Below are 20013 nucleotides of genomic sequence, written 5' to 3' on the forward strand. Positions count from 1 at the left end.
GGACTCGCACAAATATACACAAATCTCATTGTGCCCCTGAAAACAACTCCAATGTAATGCTGTCTGCCCATTCTTATCTACAGCTGTGGTAAGTGTTGGGTAGGACTCGCACAAATATACACAAATCTCTTTGTGTCCCATCACACAACTCCCATGTAATGCTGTCCGCCCATTCTTATCTACAGCTGTGGCTAGTGCTGGGAAAGACTCGCACAAATATACACAAATCTCCTTGTGCCCATGAAAACAACTCAAATGTAATGCTGTCTGCCCATTCTTATATACAGCTGTGGCTAGTGCTGGGTAGGACTTGCATAAATATATGCAAATCTCCTTGTGCCCCTTCCAACAACTGACATGCAATGATGTCAATCCTTCCATAATTACATCTGTGGCTAGTTTTGGGAAGGACTTGCACAAATATATACAAATCTCCCTATGCCCCTCCCAACAACTGACATGTAATGCTGTCATTCCTTCATTATCTACAGCTGTGGCTAGTGCTGGGTAAGACTCATTCAAATATACACAAATATCCTTGTGTCCCTCCAAACAACTCACATGTAATGCTGTCCGCCCATTCTTATCTACAGCTGTCGCTAGTGCTGGGTAGGACTCACACAAATATATACAAATCTCTTTGTGCCCTTTTAAACAACTCACATGCAATACTGTCAATTCTTCATTATCTACAGCTGTGATTAGTGCTGGGTAGGACTCGCACAAATATACACAAATCTCTTTGTGTCCCTCCAAACAACTCCAATGTAATGCTGTCCGTCCATTCTGATTTACAGCTGTGACTAGTGCTGGGTAAGACTCACACAAATATACACAAATCTCCTTGTGTCCCTTCAAACAACTCACATGCAATACTGTCAATCCTTCATTATCTACAGCTGTGGCTAGTGCTGGGCAAGACTCACACAAATATACACAAATCTCTTTGTGTCCCTCCAAACCACTTACATGTAATGCTGTCCGCCCATTCTTATCTACAGCTGTGGTAAGCGTTGGGTAGGACTCGCATAAATATACACAAATCTCCTTGTTCCCAATCAAACAACTCACATCTAATGCTGTCCGCCCATTCTGATCTACAACTGTGACTAGTGCTGGATAAGACTCGCACAAATATACACAAATCTCCTTGCACTGCCCTTGAATACAAGTTGCATGCAATACCGTTAGTCCATACACATCTACCAACCGAGACATATACTGACTACAAATACAACTCCTATGAACCACACAACCATCTACTGTCTCACACTTGTGTTGTTCGTCCTCAACTCTACACAAAGAGTTAAGTACAGTTCTCTCCACTGTCTGGAACATAGAACAGTTTCCTGTCCCTGCCACTATCTGGAGTGGGGTTTGTCCATTCTCATCAGTGTCATGTACCAAGTGTGGATAAGCGTCACACAATATTGTCACCATCTCTTCTCTCTTGTTCATACATGCCATGTGTAGGATATCGTTATTCGAAGAGAGCTTCCCAGTTGAAGTGATGTCATACTTCAGAAGTTTACGCATAACATCTATACTCCCTCCCCTCACCACAGCAATCAGTGTCTGCTCGTCAGGTTTGACTCCGTCACACAGAAGACATAAAGCACAATCTTCTGAACCAGATCGACATGCTTTATTTAACAAGTCAAGTTTTATCTCATCATTCAGGTATTTGACAACTTTCTTAAGAACATCCACATCTCCCTTAGAGATATACTCACCATTTTCCTTAATCAATGACAACTCTTCTGTCGAAAGCTCCATAGGTCTATCCGAATCATCAATATCAATTTGTTCAAACAAACCAAGATAATCAAGTAGTTCATTTGAATTATAAATATCAATTAAAGGATTTCTCCTAATCAATGACCACCAATCTATGCCATCAGATTTGACTCCCTTACTCAGAAGATATGAAACATCTTCTAATGAACGAGAGTAACATGCAGTTTTCAACAAACCATGTTTTAACTCATTATTCAAGTATATCAAAACTTCTTCAAGTACATTCAAATCTCCTTTCAGCCATTTACCTTTTGTAATCAGTGACCACAATGATATGACATCGTAAGGTTGGACTCCCTCACGCAAAAGATATTTTGCACATTCTTTAGCACCAAAGTAACATGCTTCATCTAGAACAGCACGTTTATCAACTTTTCTATCTTCCAACAATTGGACAAATCTCTCAACAAATACGTGATCTTTCCATACATCTAGAGAACCAATACCAGTACCATGAAAAATTGTCCCAAACAAACATTCCATCGCATCTTTTTGAAACTTTGCCGGATCCTTTATATACTTAAACTCTTTGAGTACACGTTCACATAAATATGTAAAATGGTCAGATGATATGACAATCATGTTTGATGATGTTTTTGAGGTTGTCAGATAACTGAGGAATCTGCTGGGACAATTCGTTATGTAGCCAAATGGTGTTTTGTTTCCATACAAAAGAGCTACTGTGACATATATGGAATCATGATCAAATCTGTACACTTCATCATTAGACCGATAAGTCTCCTTTCTAACCAAAAATCCTGCTAACCTGTCTAAGCTATCTTTCACAGATCCTACCTTCTTCTTAAATGTCATTGAGGTTCTGTCAACTTCACCATCAACTAAACTAATTTCAAATGCTTCCTCTAACAATGTTTTGTTTACTTTATTACCATTTGGGTCTAGATCTGTTACCTTTATCTCCCCATCATTGAGGAAGAGAAACAAAATGGCAGAACATTCTGGTAACTTTGACAATGCTTCCATGAAAAATTGGAAAGGTTTCTTAAAAAAATCAGCTCGTCTCTCCTGTAATTCCACAGACTTGCAGAAAAGCTGACAACATTGTGGGAATCCGATATCGGGAGCATAATCTAGAATTTCTTCCTTTTCTTCCTCTTTCCATGAAACATTTTCTGGGTTATACATCTCTAAAAGTTGCCGTTTTTCTTCTGCAATTTTGTACTCATCTGAGCTAAGATCAATGATGTTATGTTCAATGAAAACTGATCCCAAGGAAGATTTCGCCAAATTATTAAGTATTTCATTACGAATTGTAATGATCAGAAAATTGGCCCGGATTTGCTCGTCAACAAAAAGTGTTTGCAAATCTGTGATTCTTTGGTTCCACTCTTGTACATCCATTCTACCTACATCTTTCTCACCAAAAATATCATCAATAAAAGTAATCAGATGAGAGTTTGGAGCTAATAAATCTAATTTCTTAATTTTATGAAGCTGAAGGGGTTGTCTGCATGGCTGCTGCTCTATCAGCCAGTGAAGGAGTTGAATGGCGGTAGAAGTTTTGCCATCTCCCGTGTTTCCCTTGATGACTAAAACTCTGTTCTTTTGGAGCTTGCCTTGAGCATCATGGAAAGCTTTGGTCGCAAGGAATTTTTTCTTCTCTTTTTCTTGCGTGATCCTGGCTTTTGTTTTGTCTGTATGAAAAAATGGAAAATTCTTAAAGCTGTGAAACTGATAACACCTGAATTTTGTAAAATATATTTACATGTTCTTTACACGATATGTGTCTCCTTATATTTGGTCAATCATAATATCTACCTCATTGGAGTCGAACTGTAACACACATATCTATATGATACGTCAACCTGAACCACCCTATGCCATATCTTAATTGCACCACTCTCCATACCCCCTGACTCCTCACACATAACCTCTGATGAGTTACAATTGTAACAAACTAGCAAGGTTTCATTTTGGACCAGACAGTACCCACCACAACACGGACCACGGCAAAGTCCATTATTCCAGTCATTTTTCTTATCTATATATAGGACCTCAATCTATAAGACATGGATTAATTTGTTACATGACATGGATTAATTTGTTACATGAATTACAGCGGGTTTAGGAACTAGACCATTAATACCAGATATGTATACATGTATTTATAGCATATCTTTATCAGCTATAAATCATCAAACTATTATCATTATTATTTAATGTTGGCAGCCACCCTTGCCTTGATTGATCTTTATTGGATCTATGTAACACTGATCTTTTCTGTTAACTTTTCTCAGCTTTCCTCGCTTCCTCTAAAGTATCTATATTTAGAAACAGCTGGGTGAACATGCAATAAGGATAAAAAAAAACTTTTCAATGTCTAAAAAGGATGTTTTTTTTATTCAACTGGAAATTGAATAAGAGACCCATGGGCATTATCGGTCATCTGACTCTAAAGACCCCTGTACTACAATAGTGGTACTGTTGACCATGGCAGCCATCTTAGATTTCAGACCAACCCAAACAAGAGATCCCAGAGGGATCTTGGCGCCCACCATTGAATGATCTTTATAGGTTCCATGTCAGATTGAACTTTTCTCTACTTTTCCCTTCCTCTAAGTCTTACTAATCTGTGTAAATTCAGAAACAGCCCTCTAGTACTTTTCAAACAATTGAACCTATATGTAAAATTAAAGATTTAGCGATAATGGCTGTCTGTTGTTTTCGAATTGGTCCCAAAATGCAACACCAGGAACCAAGGGGAACCTACATATGAAATTTGAGAAAGATCCCTTCAGTACTTTCTGAAAAATAGCGATAATAAGTTTCAATTGTCAAAATCTAAGATGGCTGCCTGTCGGCCATGTTGTTTTCTGATTAGTCTCAAAATGCAATATGCATAACTAGGCACCGAGGGGAACCTAAATATGAAAATTTGAGAAAGATCCCTTCAGTATTTTCTGAGAAATAGCGATAACAAACTTCAATTGTCAAAATCCAAGATGGCTGCCTGTCGGCCATGTTGTTTTCCGATAGGTCTCAAAATGCAATAAGCATAACTAGGCACCAAGGGAAACCTACATATGAAATTTGAGAAAGATCCCTTCAGTACTTTCTCAGAAATAGCGATAACAAACTTCAATTGTCAAAATCCAAGATGGCTGCCTGTCGGCCATGTTGTTTTCCGATAGGTCTCAAAATGCAATATGCATAACTAGGCACCAAGGGGAATCTACATATGAAATTTGAGAAAGATCCCTTCAGTACTTTCTCAGAAATAGCGATAACAAACTTCAATTGTCAAAATCCAAGATGGCTGCCTGTCGGCCATGTTGTTTTCCGATTGGTCTCAAAATGCAATATGCATAACTAGGCACCAAGGGGAACCTACATATGAAATTTGAGAAAGATCCCTTCTGTACTTTCTCAGAAATAGCGATAACAAACTTCAATTGTCAAAATCCAAGATGGCTGCCTGTCGGCCATGTTGTTTTCCGATTGGTCTCAAAATGCAATATGCATAACTAGGCACCAAGGGGAGCCTACATATGAAATTTGAGAAAGATCCCTTCAGTACTTTCTCAGAAATAGCGATAACAAACTTCAATTGTCAAAATCCAAGATGGCTGCCTGTCGGCCATGTTGTTTTACGATTGGTCTCAAAATGCAATATGCATAACTAGGCACCAAGGGGAACCCACATATGAAATTTGAGAAAGATCCCTTCAGTACTTTCTGAGGATTAGCGATAACAAGAATTGTTTAAGGACGGACGGACGGACGGACGGACGACGGACCACGGACGCAGGGCGATTTGAATAGCCCACCATCTGATGATGGTGGGCTAAAAATAACAACACTTGGTCAGGACCATCTCAGGATCATTTCTGGTAAGTTAGGGCTGTATCCCAATGATAGAACTTGAGAAGAAGTGTAAACAAGAGATCCCAGAGGGATCTTGGCGCCCACCATTGAATGTTCTTCATAGGTTCCATGTCAGATTGATCTTTTCTCTACTTTTCTCTTCTTCTAAGTCTTACTAGTCTGTGTAAATTCAGAAGAAACCTCTAGTACTTTTCAAACAAGGGAAACCTATATATGAAATTTAAGATTTAGGCACCAAGGGGAACCTATATATGGAATTTGAGAAAGATTCCTTCAGTACTTTCTGAGAAATAGCGATAACAAACTTCAATTGTCAAAATCCAAGATGGCTGCCTGTCGGCCATGTTGTTTTCTGATTGGTCTCAAAATGCAATATGCATAACTAGGCACCAAGGGGAACCTACATATGAAATTTGAGAATGATCCCTTCAGTACTTCCTCAGAAATAGTGATAACAAACTTCATTTGTCAAAATCAAAGATGGCTGCCTGCCGGCCATCTTGTTTTCTGATTGGTCTCAAAATGCAATATGCATAACTAGGCACCAAGGGGAACCTACATATGAAATTTGAGGAAGATCCCTTCTGTACTTTCTCAGAAATAGCGATAACAAACTTCAATGGTCAAAATCCAAGATGGCTGCCTGTCGGCCATGTTGTTTTCCGATCGGCCCCGAAAATGCAATATGCATAATTAGGCACCAAGGGGAACCTACATATGAAATTTGAGAAAGATCCCTTCTGTACTTTCTCAGAAATAGCGATAACAAACTTCAATGGTCAAAATCAAAGATGGCTGCCTGTCGGCCATCTTGTTTTCTGATTGGTCTCAAAATGCTATATGCATAACTAGGCACCAAGGGGAACCTACATATGAAATTTGAGAAAGATCCCTTCAGTACTTTCTCAGAAATAGCGATAACAAACTTCAATGGTCAAAATCCAAGATGGCTGCCTGTCGGCCATGTTGTTTTCCGATCGGTCCCAAAATGCAATATGCATAACTAGGCACCAAGAGGAACCTACATATGAAATTTGAGGAAGATCCCTTCTGTACTTTCTCAGAAATAGCGATAACAAACTTCAATGGTCAAAATCCAAGATGGCTGCCTGTCGGCCATCTTGTTTTCCGATCGGTCCCAAAATGCAATATGCATAACTAGGCACCAAGGGGAACCTACATATGAAATTTGAGAAAGATCCCTTCAGTACTTTCTCAGAAATAGCGATAACAAACTTCAATGGTCAAAATCCAAGATGGCTGCCTGTCGGCCATGTTGTTTTTCGATCGGTCCCAAAATGCAATATGCATAACTAGGCACCGAGGGGAACCTACATATGAAATTTGAGAAAGATCCCTTCAGTACTTTCTCAGAAATAGCGATAACAAACTTCAATGGTCAAAATCCAAGATGGCTGTCTGTCGGCCATCTTGTTTTCCGATCGGTCCCAAAATGCAATATGCATAACTAGGCACCAAGGGGAACCTACATATGAAATTTGAGAAAGATCCCTTCAGTACTTTCTCAGAAATAGCGATAACAAACTTCAATTGTCAAAATCCAAGATGGCTGCCTGTCGGCCATGTTGTTTTTCGATCGGTCCCAAAATGCAATATGCATAACTAGGCATCAAGGGGAACCTACATATGAAATTTGAGAAAGATCCCTTCTGTACTTTCTCAGAAATAGCGATAACAAACTTCAATGGTCAAAATCCAAGATGGTTGCCTGTCGGCCATCTTGTTTTCCGATCGGTCCCAAAATGCAATATGCATAACTAGGCACCAAGGGGAACCTACATATGAAATTTGAGAAAGATCCCTTCAGTACTTCCTCAGAAATAGCGATAACAAACTTCAATGGTCAAAATCCAAGATGGCTGCCTGTCGGCCATGTTGTTTTTCGATCGGTCCCAAAATGCAATATGCATAACTAGGCACCAAGGGGAACCTACATATGAAATTTGAGAAAGATCCCTTCTGTACTTTCTCAGAAATAGCGATAACAAACTTCAATTGTCAAAATCCAAGATGGCTGCCTGTCGGCCATGTTGTTTTCCGATTGGTCTCAAAATGCAATATGCATAACTAGGCACCAAGGGGAGCCTACATATGAAATTTGAGAAAGATCCCTTCAGTACTTTCTCAGAAATAGCGATAACAAACTTCAATTGTCAAAATCCAAGATGGCTGCCTGTCGGCCATGTTGTTTTACGATTGGTCTCAAAATGCAATATGCATAACTAGGCACCAAGGGGAACCCACATATGAAATTTGAGAAAGATCCCTTCAGTACTTTCTGAGGATTAGCGATAACAAGAATTGTTTACGGACGGACGGAGGGACGGACGGACGGCGGACCACGGACCACGGATGCAGGGCGATTTGAATAGCCCACCATCTGATGATGGTGGGCTAAAAATAACAACACTTGGTCAGGACCATCTCAGGATCATTTCTGGTAAGTTAGGGCTGTATCCCAATGATAGAACTTGAGAAGAAGTGTAAACAAGAGATCCCAGAGGGATCTTGGCGCCCACCATTGAATGTTCTTCATAGGTTCCATGTCAGATTGATCTTTTCTCTACTTTTCTCTTCTTCTAAGTCTTACTAGTCTGTGTAAATTCAGAAGAAACCCCTAGTACTTTTCAAACAAGGGAAACCTATATATGAAATTTAAGATTTAGGCACCAAGGGGAACTTATATATGGAATTTGAGAAAGATTCCTTCAGTACTTTCTGAGAAATAGCGATAACAAACTTCAATTGTCAAAATCCAAGATGGCTGCCTGTCGGCCATGTTGTTTTCTGATTGGTCTCAAAATGCAATATGCATAACTAGGCACCAAGGGGAACATACATATGAAATTTGAGAATGATCCCTTCAGTACTTCCTCAGAAATAGTGATAACAAACTTCATTTGTCAAAATCAAAGATGGCTGCCTGTCGGCCATCTTGTTTTCTGATTGGTCTCAAAATGCAATATGCATAACTAGGCACCAAGGGGAACCTACATATGAAATTTGAGGAAGATCCCTTCTGTACTTTCTCAGAAATAGTGATAACAAACTTCAATGGTCAAAATCCAAGATGGCTGCCTGTCGGCCATCTTGTTTTCCGATCGGCCCCGAAAATGCAATATGCATAATTAGGCACCAAGGGGAACCTACATATGAAATTTGAGAAAGATCCCTTCTGTACTTTCTCAGAAATAGCGATAACAAACTTCAATGGTCAAAATCAAAGATGGCTGCCTGTCGGCCATCTTGTTTTCTGATTGGTCTCAAAATGCTATATGCATAACTAGGCACCAAGGGGAACCTACATATGAAATTTGAGAAAGATCCCTTCAGTACTTTCTCAGAAATAGCGATAACAAACTTCAATGGTCAAAATCCAAGATGGCTGCCTGTCGGCCATGTTGTTTTCAGATCGGTCCCAAAATGCAATATGCATAACTAGGCACCAAGAGGAACCTACATATGAAATTTGAGGAAGATCCCTTCTGTACTTTCTCAGAAATAGCGATAACAAACTTCAATGGTCAAAATCCAAGATGGCTGCCTGTCGGCCATCTTGTTTTCCGATCGGTCCCAAAATGCAATATGCATAACTAGGCACCAAGGGGAACCTACATATGAAATTTGAGAAAGATCCCTTCAGTACTTTCTCAGAAATAGCGATAACAAACTTCAATGGTCAAAATCCAAGATGGCTGCCTGTCGGCCATGTTGTTTTTCGATCGGTCCCAAAATGCAATATGCATAACTAGGCACCAAGGGGAACCTACATATGAAATTTGAGAAAGATCCCTTCTGTACTTTCTCAGAAATAGCGATAACAAACTTCAATGGTCAAAATCCAAGATGGCTGCCTGTCGGCCATCTTGTTTTCCGATCGGTCCCAAAATGCAATATGCATAACTAGGCACCAAGGGGAACCTACATATGAAATTTGAGAAAGATCCCTTCAGTACTTTCTCAGAAATAGCGATAACAAACTTCAATGGTCAAAATCCAAGATGGCTGCCTGTCGGCCATGTTTTTTTCCGATCGGTCCCAAAATGCAATATGCATAACTAGGCACCAAGGGGAACCTACATATGAAATTTGAGAAAGATCCCTTCAGTACTTTCTCAGAAATAGCGATAACAAACTTCAATTGTCAAAATCCAAGATGGCTGCCTGTCGGCCATGTTGTTTTTCGATCGGTCCCAAAATGCAATATGCATAACTAGGCATCAAGGGGAACCTACATATGAAATTTGAGAAAGATCCCTTCTGTACTTTCTCAGAAATAGCGATAACAAACTTCAATGGTCAAAATCCAAGATGGTTGCCTGTCGGCCATCTTGTTTTCCGATCGGTCCCAAAATGCAATATGCATAACTAGGCACCAAGGGGAACCTACATATGAAATTTGAGAAAGATCCCTTCAGTACTTCCTCAGAAATAGCGATAACAAACTTCAATGGTCAAAATCCAAGATGGCTGCCTGTCGGCCATGTTGTTTTTCGATCGGTCCCAAAATGCAATATGCATAACTAGGCACCAAGGGGAACCTACATATGAAATTTGAGAAAGATCCCTTCTGTACTTTCTCAGAAATAGCGATAACAAACTTCAATGGTCAAAATCCAAGATGGCTGCCTGTCGGCCATCTTGTTTTCCGATCGGTCCCAAAATGCAATATGCATAACTAGGCACCAAGGGGAACCTACATATGAAATTTGAGAAAGATCCCTTCAGTACTTTCTCAGAAATAGCGATAACAAACTTCAATTGTCAAAATCCAAGATGGCTGCCTGTCGGCCATGTTGTTTTTCGATCGGTCCCAAAATGCAATATGCATAACTAGGCACCAAGGGGAACCTACATATGAAGTTTGAGAAAGATCTCTTCAGTACTTTCTGAGAATTAGCGATAACAATAATTGTTTACGGACGAACGGAGGGACGGACGGACGGACGGACGACGGACCACGGACACAGGGCGATTTGAATAGCCCACCATCTGATGATGGTGGGCTAAAAAGGTGTTGTTCAGGAAAAGTATGATTGCGCAATCCTGTTACAAATTGGCCACCATGGCTGCCATGTCAAAGTTTTTATAAGGCTGAAGAAGAGGCCCATGGGGCCTGTATCGCTCACCTGGTTGGAATAGACCAATGTCAAAATAATGTTCATATTCAATTTGTTTTATTTGTAAATCTCAAACAATGCAATATATGGTTATAGTGTGGGAATCCGAACTGCTTTAAAGATTATTGAAGTCCAGACTCTCTAAGGTCTGAAAGACCTCAATAATTGTTTTTAGAACATGCATTCATCACTTTATGACTAGTAGCGATTCAAAGGAATTACCTCTATTTCCCCTATTGGGCTCCGCCCCTTTGGCCCCTTTGAGTCAGTCACCATTGATGCAAAATCTGTTCCCCCTCCCCCAAGGATGTTTCTGACAAAATTGGATTCAAATCCATTCATAACTTTATGACAAGTAGCGATTTAAAGGAATTACCTCTATTTCCCCTTATCAGCCCTGTTCCTTTGGCCCCTTTGGGGTCAGAGTAACTATTTATGCAAAATCTGTTCCCCTTCCCCCAAGGATGTTTCTGACCAAATTGGGTTCAAATCCATTCATAACTTTATGACAAGTAGCGATTTAAAGGAATTACCTCTATTTCCCCTTATGAGCCCTGTCCCTTTGGCCCCTTTGGGGTCAGAGTAACTATTTATGCAAAATCTGTTCCCCTTCCCCTAAGGATGTTCCTGACTAAATTGGGTTCAAATCCATTCATAACTTAATAACTAGTAGCGATTTACAGGAATTACCTCTAATTCCCCTTATGGGCCCCGTCCCTTTGGCCCCTTTGGGGTCAGAGTCACCATTTATGCAAAATCTGTTCCCCTTCTGCCAAGGATGTTTCTGGCAAAATTTGGTCAAAATCCAATGAGAACTTTTTGACTAGTAGCGATTTGAAGCAAATGTTGATGGACGACGGACGATGTCCAGGTGAGCTAAAAATGATAATACTTTGTTGACTCCCTTACTTTAGCATTCTCACAAACTTCCAGCTCATGGCACCAGTGGAACTGGAGAACTTCAAAATGTGTTTTTCAAGTTGGATTTTGGACTGACCCGAAAAATAACAAAACTTGATCAGGACCATCTCAGGATCATTCCAGACAAGTTTCAGCTCAATCCCATCAGTGCAACTTGAGAAGTGTAAAATGTGAAAAGTTTCGCACATCTCACGGCGGACGACAGAAGAAACACAATGACTGTAGGTCATATCCTGACCCCTCTGGTCAGATGACTTAACAACCAGGGACCAAGAGAAACCTACGAATCAAGTCTCCCAGTCACAGTACTGTCTAATGTTACTACTTATGATAACAAACTTCAAAACAAACAAGAATTCAACAGAAGTGGATGTGTTAAGGTGCTTTACCAAAATTGTGAATTTCATGACACTGGGGTCTCATATTTGCCCATGGGGTGGAGGCAAACCCAGTTTTAAATACTCACCTATCATTGGCTTGAGGTCAGAATGGATTTCTGTAAAATAAGAAATCTGTATCAAATACATACAGCAAATTGATGGCATTCAAAAGAATTCATTATTTTTGACAGTAAATGTATTTCAACTTTGTTACATGTACCTTTATATAATTATGAGACATGACTGTGGCCAAACTATGTATAATGTATAGGTTAGTTACATGTGTTACACATAACATAACAAATCAGAAACAATATCAAATGTGTTCTGTAAATTTTCACCCTATTATCATCCCATTTGGATCTCAATGCCCACCATTGAATGAATTTTATTGGGTCAATTTCAGCCTTATCTTTTCTCATTATTTCTTCTACCTCCTTTCCTCTTAATCATTTAACAAGAGGCCCATAGACCTCAGAGTTTTACCTCTTTCTAAATAAGAAGTCTTTTTAAAAGATTTTAGCATATTTGACCCCTGTGACCTTGAATGAAGATCAAGGTCATTAATTTGATCAGCCATGATAGTGTTCACCACAGCATGCTATAGGCCCTATAACAGGTCTCTGAGCCTCTAGCTTATTGAAGTCATTTAAAGATTTAAGCAAATTTGACCCTTTTGAACTTGACTTTAGGTCAAGGTCATTCATTTGAACAAACTTGGTAGCCCTTCATCCCAGCATGCTACAGGACCCTAGGTCTCTCAGTTATGGAGCAGAAGTTGTTTGAAGATTTTAGCTTATTTGACCCTGGTTACATTGAAAGTTGGTCAAGGTCATCCATTTTAAGAGACATTGTAAGGCTCTATCCAGGCATGCTACAGGCACAATATCTGTACCCTGGGACTTCTGGTTATTTAAAAGAAGTCTTTTGAATGAAAAGTTTACTCACAACTAGAGCTGTCACTGAGGGGGTGACCAGTATACCCCCTGCTTTTCTGTGAGTATACACTAATTTATTCGCAGTCAGACGGACGTTTTTAAAGAACAAGAGCTGTTCGAGAACAGCATAGCTCGTCTCGCAAATGTTTGTCAATAAATAATTAAAATATATTAATTGGAATGGTTTTGCAAATTGCATTAATAATATTTATATTGTTTACTCGATCAGATTATGCTTTGTGAATTCATGCAATTTTCAAAACCATACCAATTTATATATATATAAATTATTTATTGACGAACATTCGGGAGACAAGCTATGCTGTTGTATATCAAATGAATATATTAAATATGTAATGTAATTGCTTTTGGACATATTTCTTCAATTTTTTGACAAAATATTATCCTAATGGGAGTTGTCTCCCTTGAAAAATGTGGATGGTATAAATTGTCTATTGTGAGCATTTTCACATTGTTTTATTTTCAGTTTCACCCCAAGAAGGGATAGTGTAACTCCATAGGGACTCTTTTACCAAATATCAGCACCCTAGTACAATCATAAAGTGATGTGTTAAATACCTTTCAACATTTGCACGATTTTTTTTTTTAAATGTGTTTTTTCCCCAAAAAAATATTTCAGTTTAACTCCGGCAAGGGATAGTTTAACCCCCACAGGGAACCTAATACCATGTATTACTATGCCTTTCAACACTCACAATATCAACTTAACACAAAGTCCAAAGATTTAAAAACAAAAATAAAACAAGAGGCCCAAAGGGCCTTAACGGTCACCTGAGATTTCAAATATTTTGGTCAACTAAATTGACCCTTTTTGGCCCCACCCATCAGTCCTAATGGGGTCAGTCTATGAAGAGTATTTGATTCTACCATATCTGAGAGTAGAGAAGAAGATTTTTGAAATTTCAGTCAATTTGACCCTTTTTGGCCCGCCCACAAGACCCTGGGGGTCAACCAGGGCCAACATGTACATAACATCAAACTGTCATCCCATGCTGATAGTTTGAACCAAGTTAGAATGAATTCCAATAGAAATCCAACAAATAATAGTCAAAAATGTGATTTCCCTATATAAACTATAGTAAAGTTTACCCCCTCCCCAGGGGCAAACGTGAGACCCCAGGGTCATGAAATTCACAATTTTGGTAAAGCACCTGAAGACCCTTCCATCTATGAAGAGTATTTGATTCTACCATATCTGAGAGTAGAGAAGAAGATTTTCGAAATTTCAGTCAATTTGACCCTTTTTGGCCCCGCCGACCAGCCCCTGGGGGTCAACCAGGGCCAACATGTACATAACATCAAACTGTAATCCCATGCTGATAGTTTGAACCAAGTTAGAATGAATTCCAATAGAAATCCAACAAATAATAGTCAAAAATGTGATTTTCCTATATAAACTATAGTAAAGTTTACCCCCTCCCCAGGGGCAAACGTGAGACCCCAGGGTCATGAAATTCACAATTTTGGTAAAGCACCTTAAGACCCTTCCATCTATGAAGAGTATTTGATTCTACCATATCTGAGAGTAGAGAAGAAGATTTTTTGAAATTTCAGTCAATTTGACCCTTTTTGGCCCCGCCGACCAGCCCCTGGGGGTCAACCAGGGCCAACATGTACATAACATCAAACTGTAATCCCATGCTGATAGTTTGAACCAAGTTAGAATGAATTCCAATAGAAATCCAACAAATAATAGTCAACAAGGGCCCAATGGGCCCGAATCGCTCACCTGCAATGCAGTGATCTTTTCATATATGGATCCTGCAGTTATTTGAAAGCATGATACAGGACCAATATAATGTCTCTCGGCACTTATGCTATTCACTAAAAGTCATTTAAAGATTTAAGCATACTTGATCGACGTGACCTTGAATGAAGGTCAAGGTCATTCATTTGAACAAACTTGGGAGCCCTTCACCCCAGCATGCTAAAGACCCAATATCAACTCCCTGGGACTCTTGGTTATTGAGAAGAAGTCGTTTAAAGATTTTAGCCTTTTTGACTCTGTGACCTTGAATGAAGGTCAAGGTCATTCATTTGAACAAAGTTGGTAGCCCTTCACCCCAGCATGCTACAGGCCTAATATCAAGTCCCTGGGCCTCTTGGTTATTGCGAAGAAGTTGTTTGAAGATTATAGCCTATTTCACCCATGTGACCTTGAATGAAGGTCAAGGTCATTCATTTGAACAAACTTGGGAGCCCTTCACACCAGCATGCAACAGGCCCAATATCAAGTCCCTGGGCCTCTTGGTTATTGCGAAGAAGTTGTTTGAAGATTATAGCCTATTTCACCTCTGTGACCTTGAATGAAGGTCAAGGTCATTTCTTTGAACAAACTTGGTAGCCCTTCACCCAAGCATGCTACAGGCCCAATATCAAGTCCCTTGGCCTCTTGGTTATTGAGAAGAAGTTGTTTGAAGTCTACAGCCTATTTGCCCCATGTGACCTTGAATGAAGGTCAAGGTCATTTCTTTGAACAAACTTGGTAGCCCTTGATCCCAGCATGCTACAGGCCTAATATCAAGTCCCTGGGCCTCTTGGTTATTGAGAAGAAGTTGTTTGAAGATTATAGCTTATTTCACCTCTGTGACCTTGAATGAAGGTCAAGGTCATTTCTTTGAACAAACTTGGTAGCCCTTCACCCCAGCATGTTACAGGCCCAATATGAAGTTCCTGAGCCTCTTGGTTATTGAGAAGAAGTTGTTTAAATGAAAAAGTTGACGCCGGACGGCCGGACGGACGACGGACGCCGCACCATGGCATAAGCTCACTTGCCCTTCGGGCAGGTGAGCTAAAAATGGGGGTTTCTTCCAAAAAAATTTTAGTTTAACTCCGGCAGGGGATAGTTTGACCGCCACAGGGACCATATTACCATAAATTACTATGCCTTTCAACACTTGCACCAAAAATTTAACATTTGGAAAACCAACGCCGACGCCGGAGTGACGACATAAGCTCTCACTCTTCTTCGAAGAGACGAGCTAAAAAGGGCTATAACTCTATTAGAACTGGTAATTCGGCAAAATCTTTGCATAGAGCACAGCCTCATAGGGTCCTCTAGCTATGTACCAAATTTTAGTAAAATCTATTGAAAACAAAGCAAATGCATAGCCGGACAATCTAGTAACAATTTTTACATAAAGGGGCATAACTACTGTACAAATTTTTTTTCTTTCTGAGGAAGCCTTTACCGGAGACAAAACTTCATGCCATCCTTAGCCGGACAAAATTATGACACATTTTGTATGAAATAGGGGCATAACTCTGTTAAAAAGGGCTAAATAGCAAAATCACTGCAGGGGACACAAGTTCATATGGTCTTCTAACTATATACCAAATTTGAGGGAAATCCATATAGAAATGAGCACAGTTAAACAGTGCCACCATTCTTGTTCTTCCTGCCATACCAAACCCTTGATACCTTGGTTCTAACAGCCGTTGATATTACCTGTGATGTGACTTGTGTTTGTTGCAGTCGTATTCAATGCGTCTCTAACATAAATGACTTCATCTAGAAGAAAATATCACATGTAAAATCAGTCTTTGTGAATTGATCAATATGCTACTTTCTTTTATATAACAGAGCAATATATTTGAAATGATTATTCATGTGCTTCATTTTAAGAAATATATATATTCCACTCACTGTTCCAAAAGATCCAATGATTGAGATAATATTTTACCTTGTATGGTATGTAAATTGTTTGCCATGGCTTCCTGTCTTGCTGCAACGGTCTCCTGCCTGGCTTCCAACGTTTCTTGCCTTGCAGTGACATCACCGATGTCTGTCGCCATGGTTTCTTGCCTCACATCCATGGTTTCAAGTCTGATGGTGACATCAGCAATGTCTGTTGCCATGGTTTCCTGCCTTGCATCCATGGTTTCCAGTCTGGTGGTGACATCACTGATGTCTGTCGTCATGGTTTCCTGTCTTGCATCCATGGTTTCTAGTCTGGTGGGTACATCATTGATGTCTGTTGCCATGGTTTCCTGCCTTGCATCCATGATTTCCAGTCTGGTGGTGACATCATTGATGTCTGTTGCCATAGATTCCTGCCTTGCATCCATGGTTTCCAGTCTCGTGGTGACATCACTGATGTCTGTTGCCATGGTTTCCTGCATCGCATTCATGGTTTCCTGTCTGATAGTGACATCATTGATGTCTTTTGCCATGGTTTCCTGCCTCGCATCCATGGTTTCCTGTCTGGTGGTGACAACATTGACGCATGTTGCCATAGTTTCCTGTTCAGCTGTAGGATAAACAATAAATTGACTTCAGCATGTTTTCATTGTCATCTTATCTTTCTGATAAGAATCCAAAGTAATTAATCCATTATTCCTCAATCCCTGTAAAATATTCTGGTGTCTGGTATACAAAATGTACATATTCCTGCTCCAGTATATTTATATGAAACACTATAGAAATAGGGCCCATTAAAAGGACCCATTCCCCTTAAAAATCTTGTGAAGATTCCCAATTTGCCATTGAATTTCCCAATTTTAAGTCACTTTTAAATGAAGTATGTTTTACACACAAAGACCTATATTACAGCAATTTAGAACAAGAGGCCCAATGGGCCTGTATCGCTCACCTGGCTCTATAGCATATCTGCAGTTGATTGAGGTCATTTCTACAGATACTATGCTGATAACAACTTTATTCAAATATCAGAGTAAGCTAGGCTTATTCATGTCAATATCTTTTCTTTCTAGTCTTTCATTCCAGCATACTACTGGCCAAAGATCGGGTCTGGCGACTCTTGGCTCTAAACATGCTACAGAGAGGCCCAATATCAAGTCCCTGGGCCTCTTGGTTATTGAGAAAAAGTTGTTTGAAGATTAGAACCTATTTGACCCATGTGACCTTGAATGAAGGTCAAGGTCATGTATTTGAACAAACTTGGTAGCCCTTCGCCAAAGCATGCTATACAGGCCCAATATAAAGTCCCTGGACCTCTTCGTTATTGAGAAGAAGTCGGCTGAAGATTACAGCCTATTTGACCCATGTGACCTTGACCTTCATTCAAGGTAATTTATTTCAACAAACTTGGTAGCCCTTCACCCCAGCATGATACAGGCCAAATATCAAGTTCTGGGCCTCTTGGTTATTGAGGAGAACTTGGTTGAAAATTATAACTTATCTGACCCATGCGACCTTGAATGAAGGTCAAGGTCATTTATTTCAACAAACTTGGTAGCCCTTCACCGAAGCATGCTACAGGCCATCATCAAGTCCCTGGGCCTCTTGGTTATTGAGAAGAAGTTGTTTGAAGATTATAACCTATTTGACCCATGTGACCTTGACCTTCATTCAAGGTAATTTATTTTAACAAAATAGGTAGCCTTTCATGATCACCACAGCATGCTACAGGCCCAATATCAAGTCCCTGGATTCTTGGTAATGAGAAGAATTTGTATAAATGAAAAAGTTGACACTGGACGGATAGACAGAGGGACGACGGACGCCGTACCACGGCATAAGCTTAATAGCCCTTCGGGCAGGTGAGCTAAAAATACATTAGCAGTAATAAGGATTTCTTTTTTAGGACAGACAGCAGACCATGGAGGAAAGTTTCGTACAATAGACGATGTACAATTTGAACAGCCCTACATCTAATGATGGTGGCCATGGGCTGAAATAGAAGTAAGTAAAGTTCATAAATTATGATAACTATTACATTTTGTTTGATATTTGACATAATAATTTTTGGGGGATTTTTGGTATTATGTGTGACAAAATTGGAAATTTTGAAATTTCCTTTGGGAAAAAAAAGGTCTGAAATGCATTTGGAATGGGATAATTTTGTGCACTCAGTTAATGTAGGCAGGAAAAGCACTGCCGACATCTAGGCTAGCTTCATGGGGTTTTTGAAACAATATATTAAAGGCAAAATTTTCAAAAGCAAGGTCTATGCTGCTGAAAATCCAAAATATTTCAGTTATAAGTCCAGTGTCTTTCTGACTGATAATCTATCATAACTCACCTCTAACATCCTCCATGATGGCCTCAAAATCATGTTGTTGTTTGCTCAGTTTCTCTATGTCCTCATTCTCTGTATCAGGGTCCATACCCACGGTCAGCAGGTTGTCAACTGCTGTCACGTATGTGTCTCCTGTCAGAGAGCCTTGTTCTATCTCGGAGATACACTGACGGATGATGCCCCATATACGATGGAAGTCTGTAGAAGACAGTGATGCTCTCGACAGGTGTCCATGTGTCTCATTGCGCTGGATTCTCAATCGGTCAATATTAGCTGCCAGTGACCGGTCTGTATTGTCTGGTGTCCTGCCCCAACCCTTTGTATGAGGTGAAATGTTGATACCCTGGAGGTTACGAATTAGTTTATACAGGAGGCTAAAATCTAAATCCTCCAGGGTACCGGTAAACACTCCACCTGGTGGGAACAGAATCTGTTGTTGGCGAGGCTCAAGATTTCTGCTGAGGTGAACCCTTTGACTTTGTAGAATTGCAGTAAGTCCAGGCGGTGGTATGTTTACCCTCAGCACATCTCTGAGCACATCACTGCAGACATCTACAACCAGTCGGGACAGCCTTGCAAAATTTGTAGTTTCAGTGCTGGAGAAATACTTGGTGGCCATCTTAGAAGCTATAACAGGCTGGAGGAAGACAGGAGGAAGCTGGAAAATAGAAAGAATATAATAGTTCTTTTTTTTTCATTTGAGACTGATCATGATGCAACCTGGCTTTGCACTGGTTAATCTTAATAATGATCAAACTGATCATGAACAGTCATTTGGTTATGTAGTAGTCACATCTTTATAATTTTAAAACTATACCAATATACTTATCTAAAGAATTCATAGATTTTTTTTTTTAAGCAAGACAACTAGGCCAGGAATCTAACTTTTTAAATTCGCGCCTAGATTTTATGACTTGGTAGCCAAATAGGCCACCTGGTAAAAATATCCACTTTGAATCGTGTAATTTTATCCAACTAAATATGTAAA

The 20013-nt window shown here is 39.7% G+C and overlaps 1 protein-coding gene across 1 annotated transcript; it reads right to left on the bottom strand.

Moving 5' to 3' along the window:
• Window positions 1–599: 599 nt before the first annotated feature.
• On the bottom strand, window positions 600–19679 carry LOC117318531. The gene is made up of 6 exons (XM_033873508.1): window positions 19029–19679; window positions 16728–17294; window positions 16493–16555; window positions 12172–12201; window positions 970–3452; window positions 600–647 (listed from the first exon to the last, which is right to left on the bottom strand). Exons 1-6 carry the CDS (start codon window positions 19642–19644, stop codon window positions 600–602), a joined length of 3807 nt encoding a protein of 1268 aa, XP_033729399.1. The 5' UTR covers window positions 19645–19679.
• Window positions 19680–20013: the final 334 nt, after the last annotated feature.

This window comes from Pecten maximus, unplaced genomic scaffold (assembly GCF_902652985.1).
Source record: "Pecten maximus unplaced genomic scaffold, xPecMax1.1, whole genome shotgun sequence".
In the NCBI taxonomy this organism is placed as follows: domain Eukaryota; kingdom Metazoa; phylum Mollusca; class Bivalvia; order Pectinida; family Pectinidae; genus Pecten; species Pecten maximus.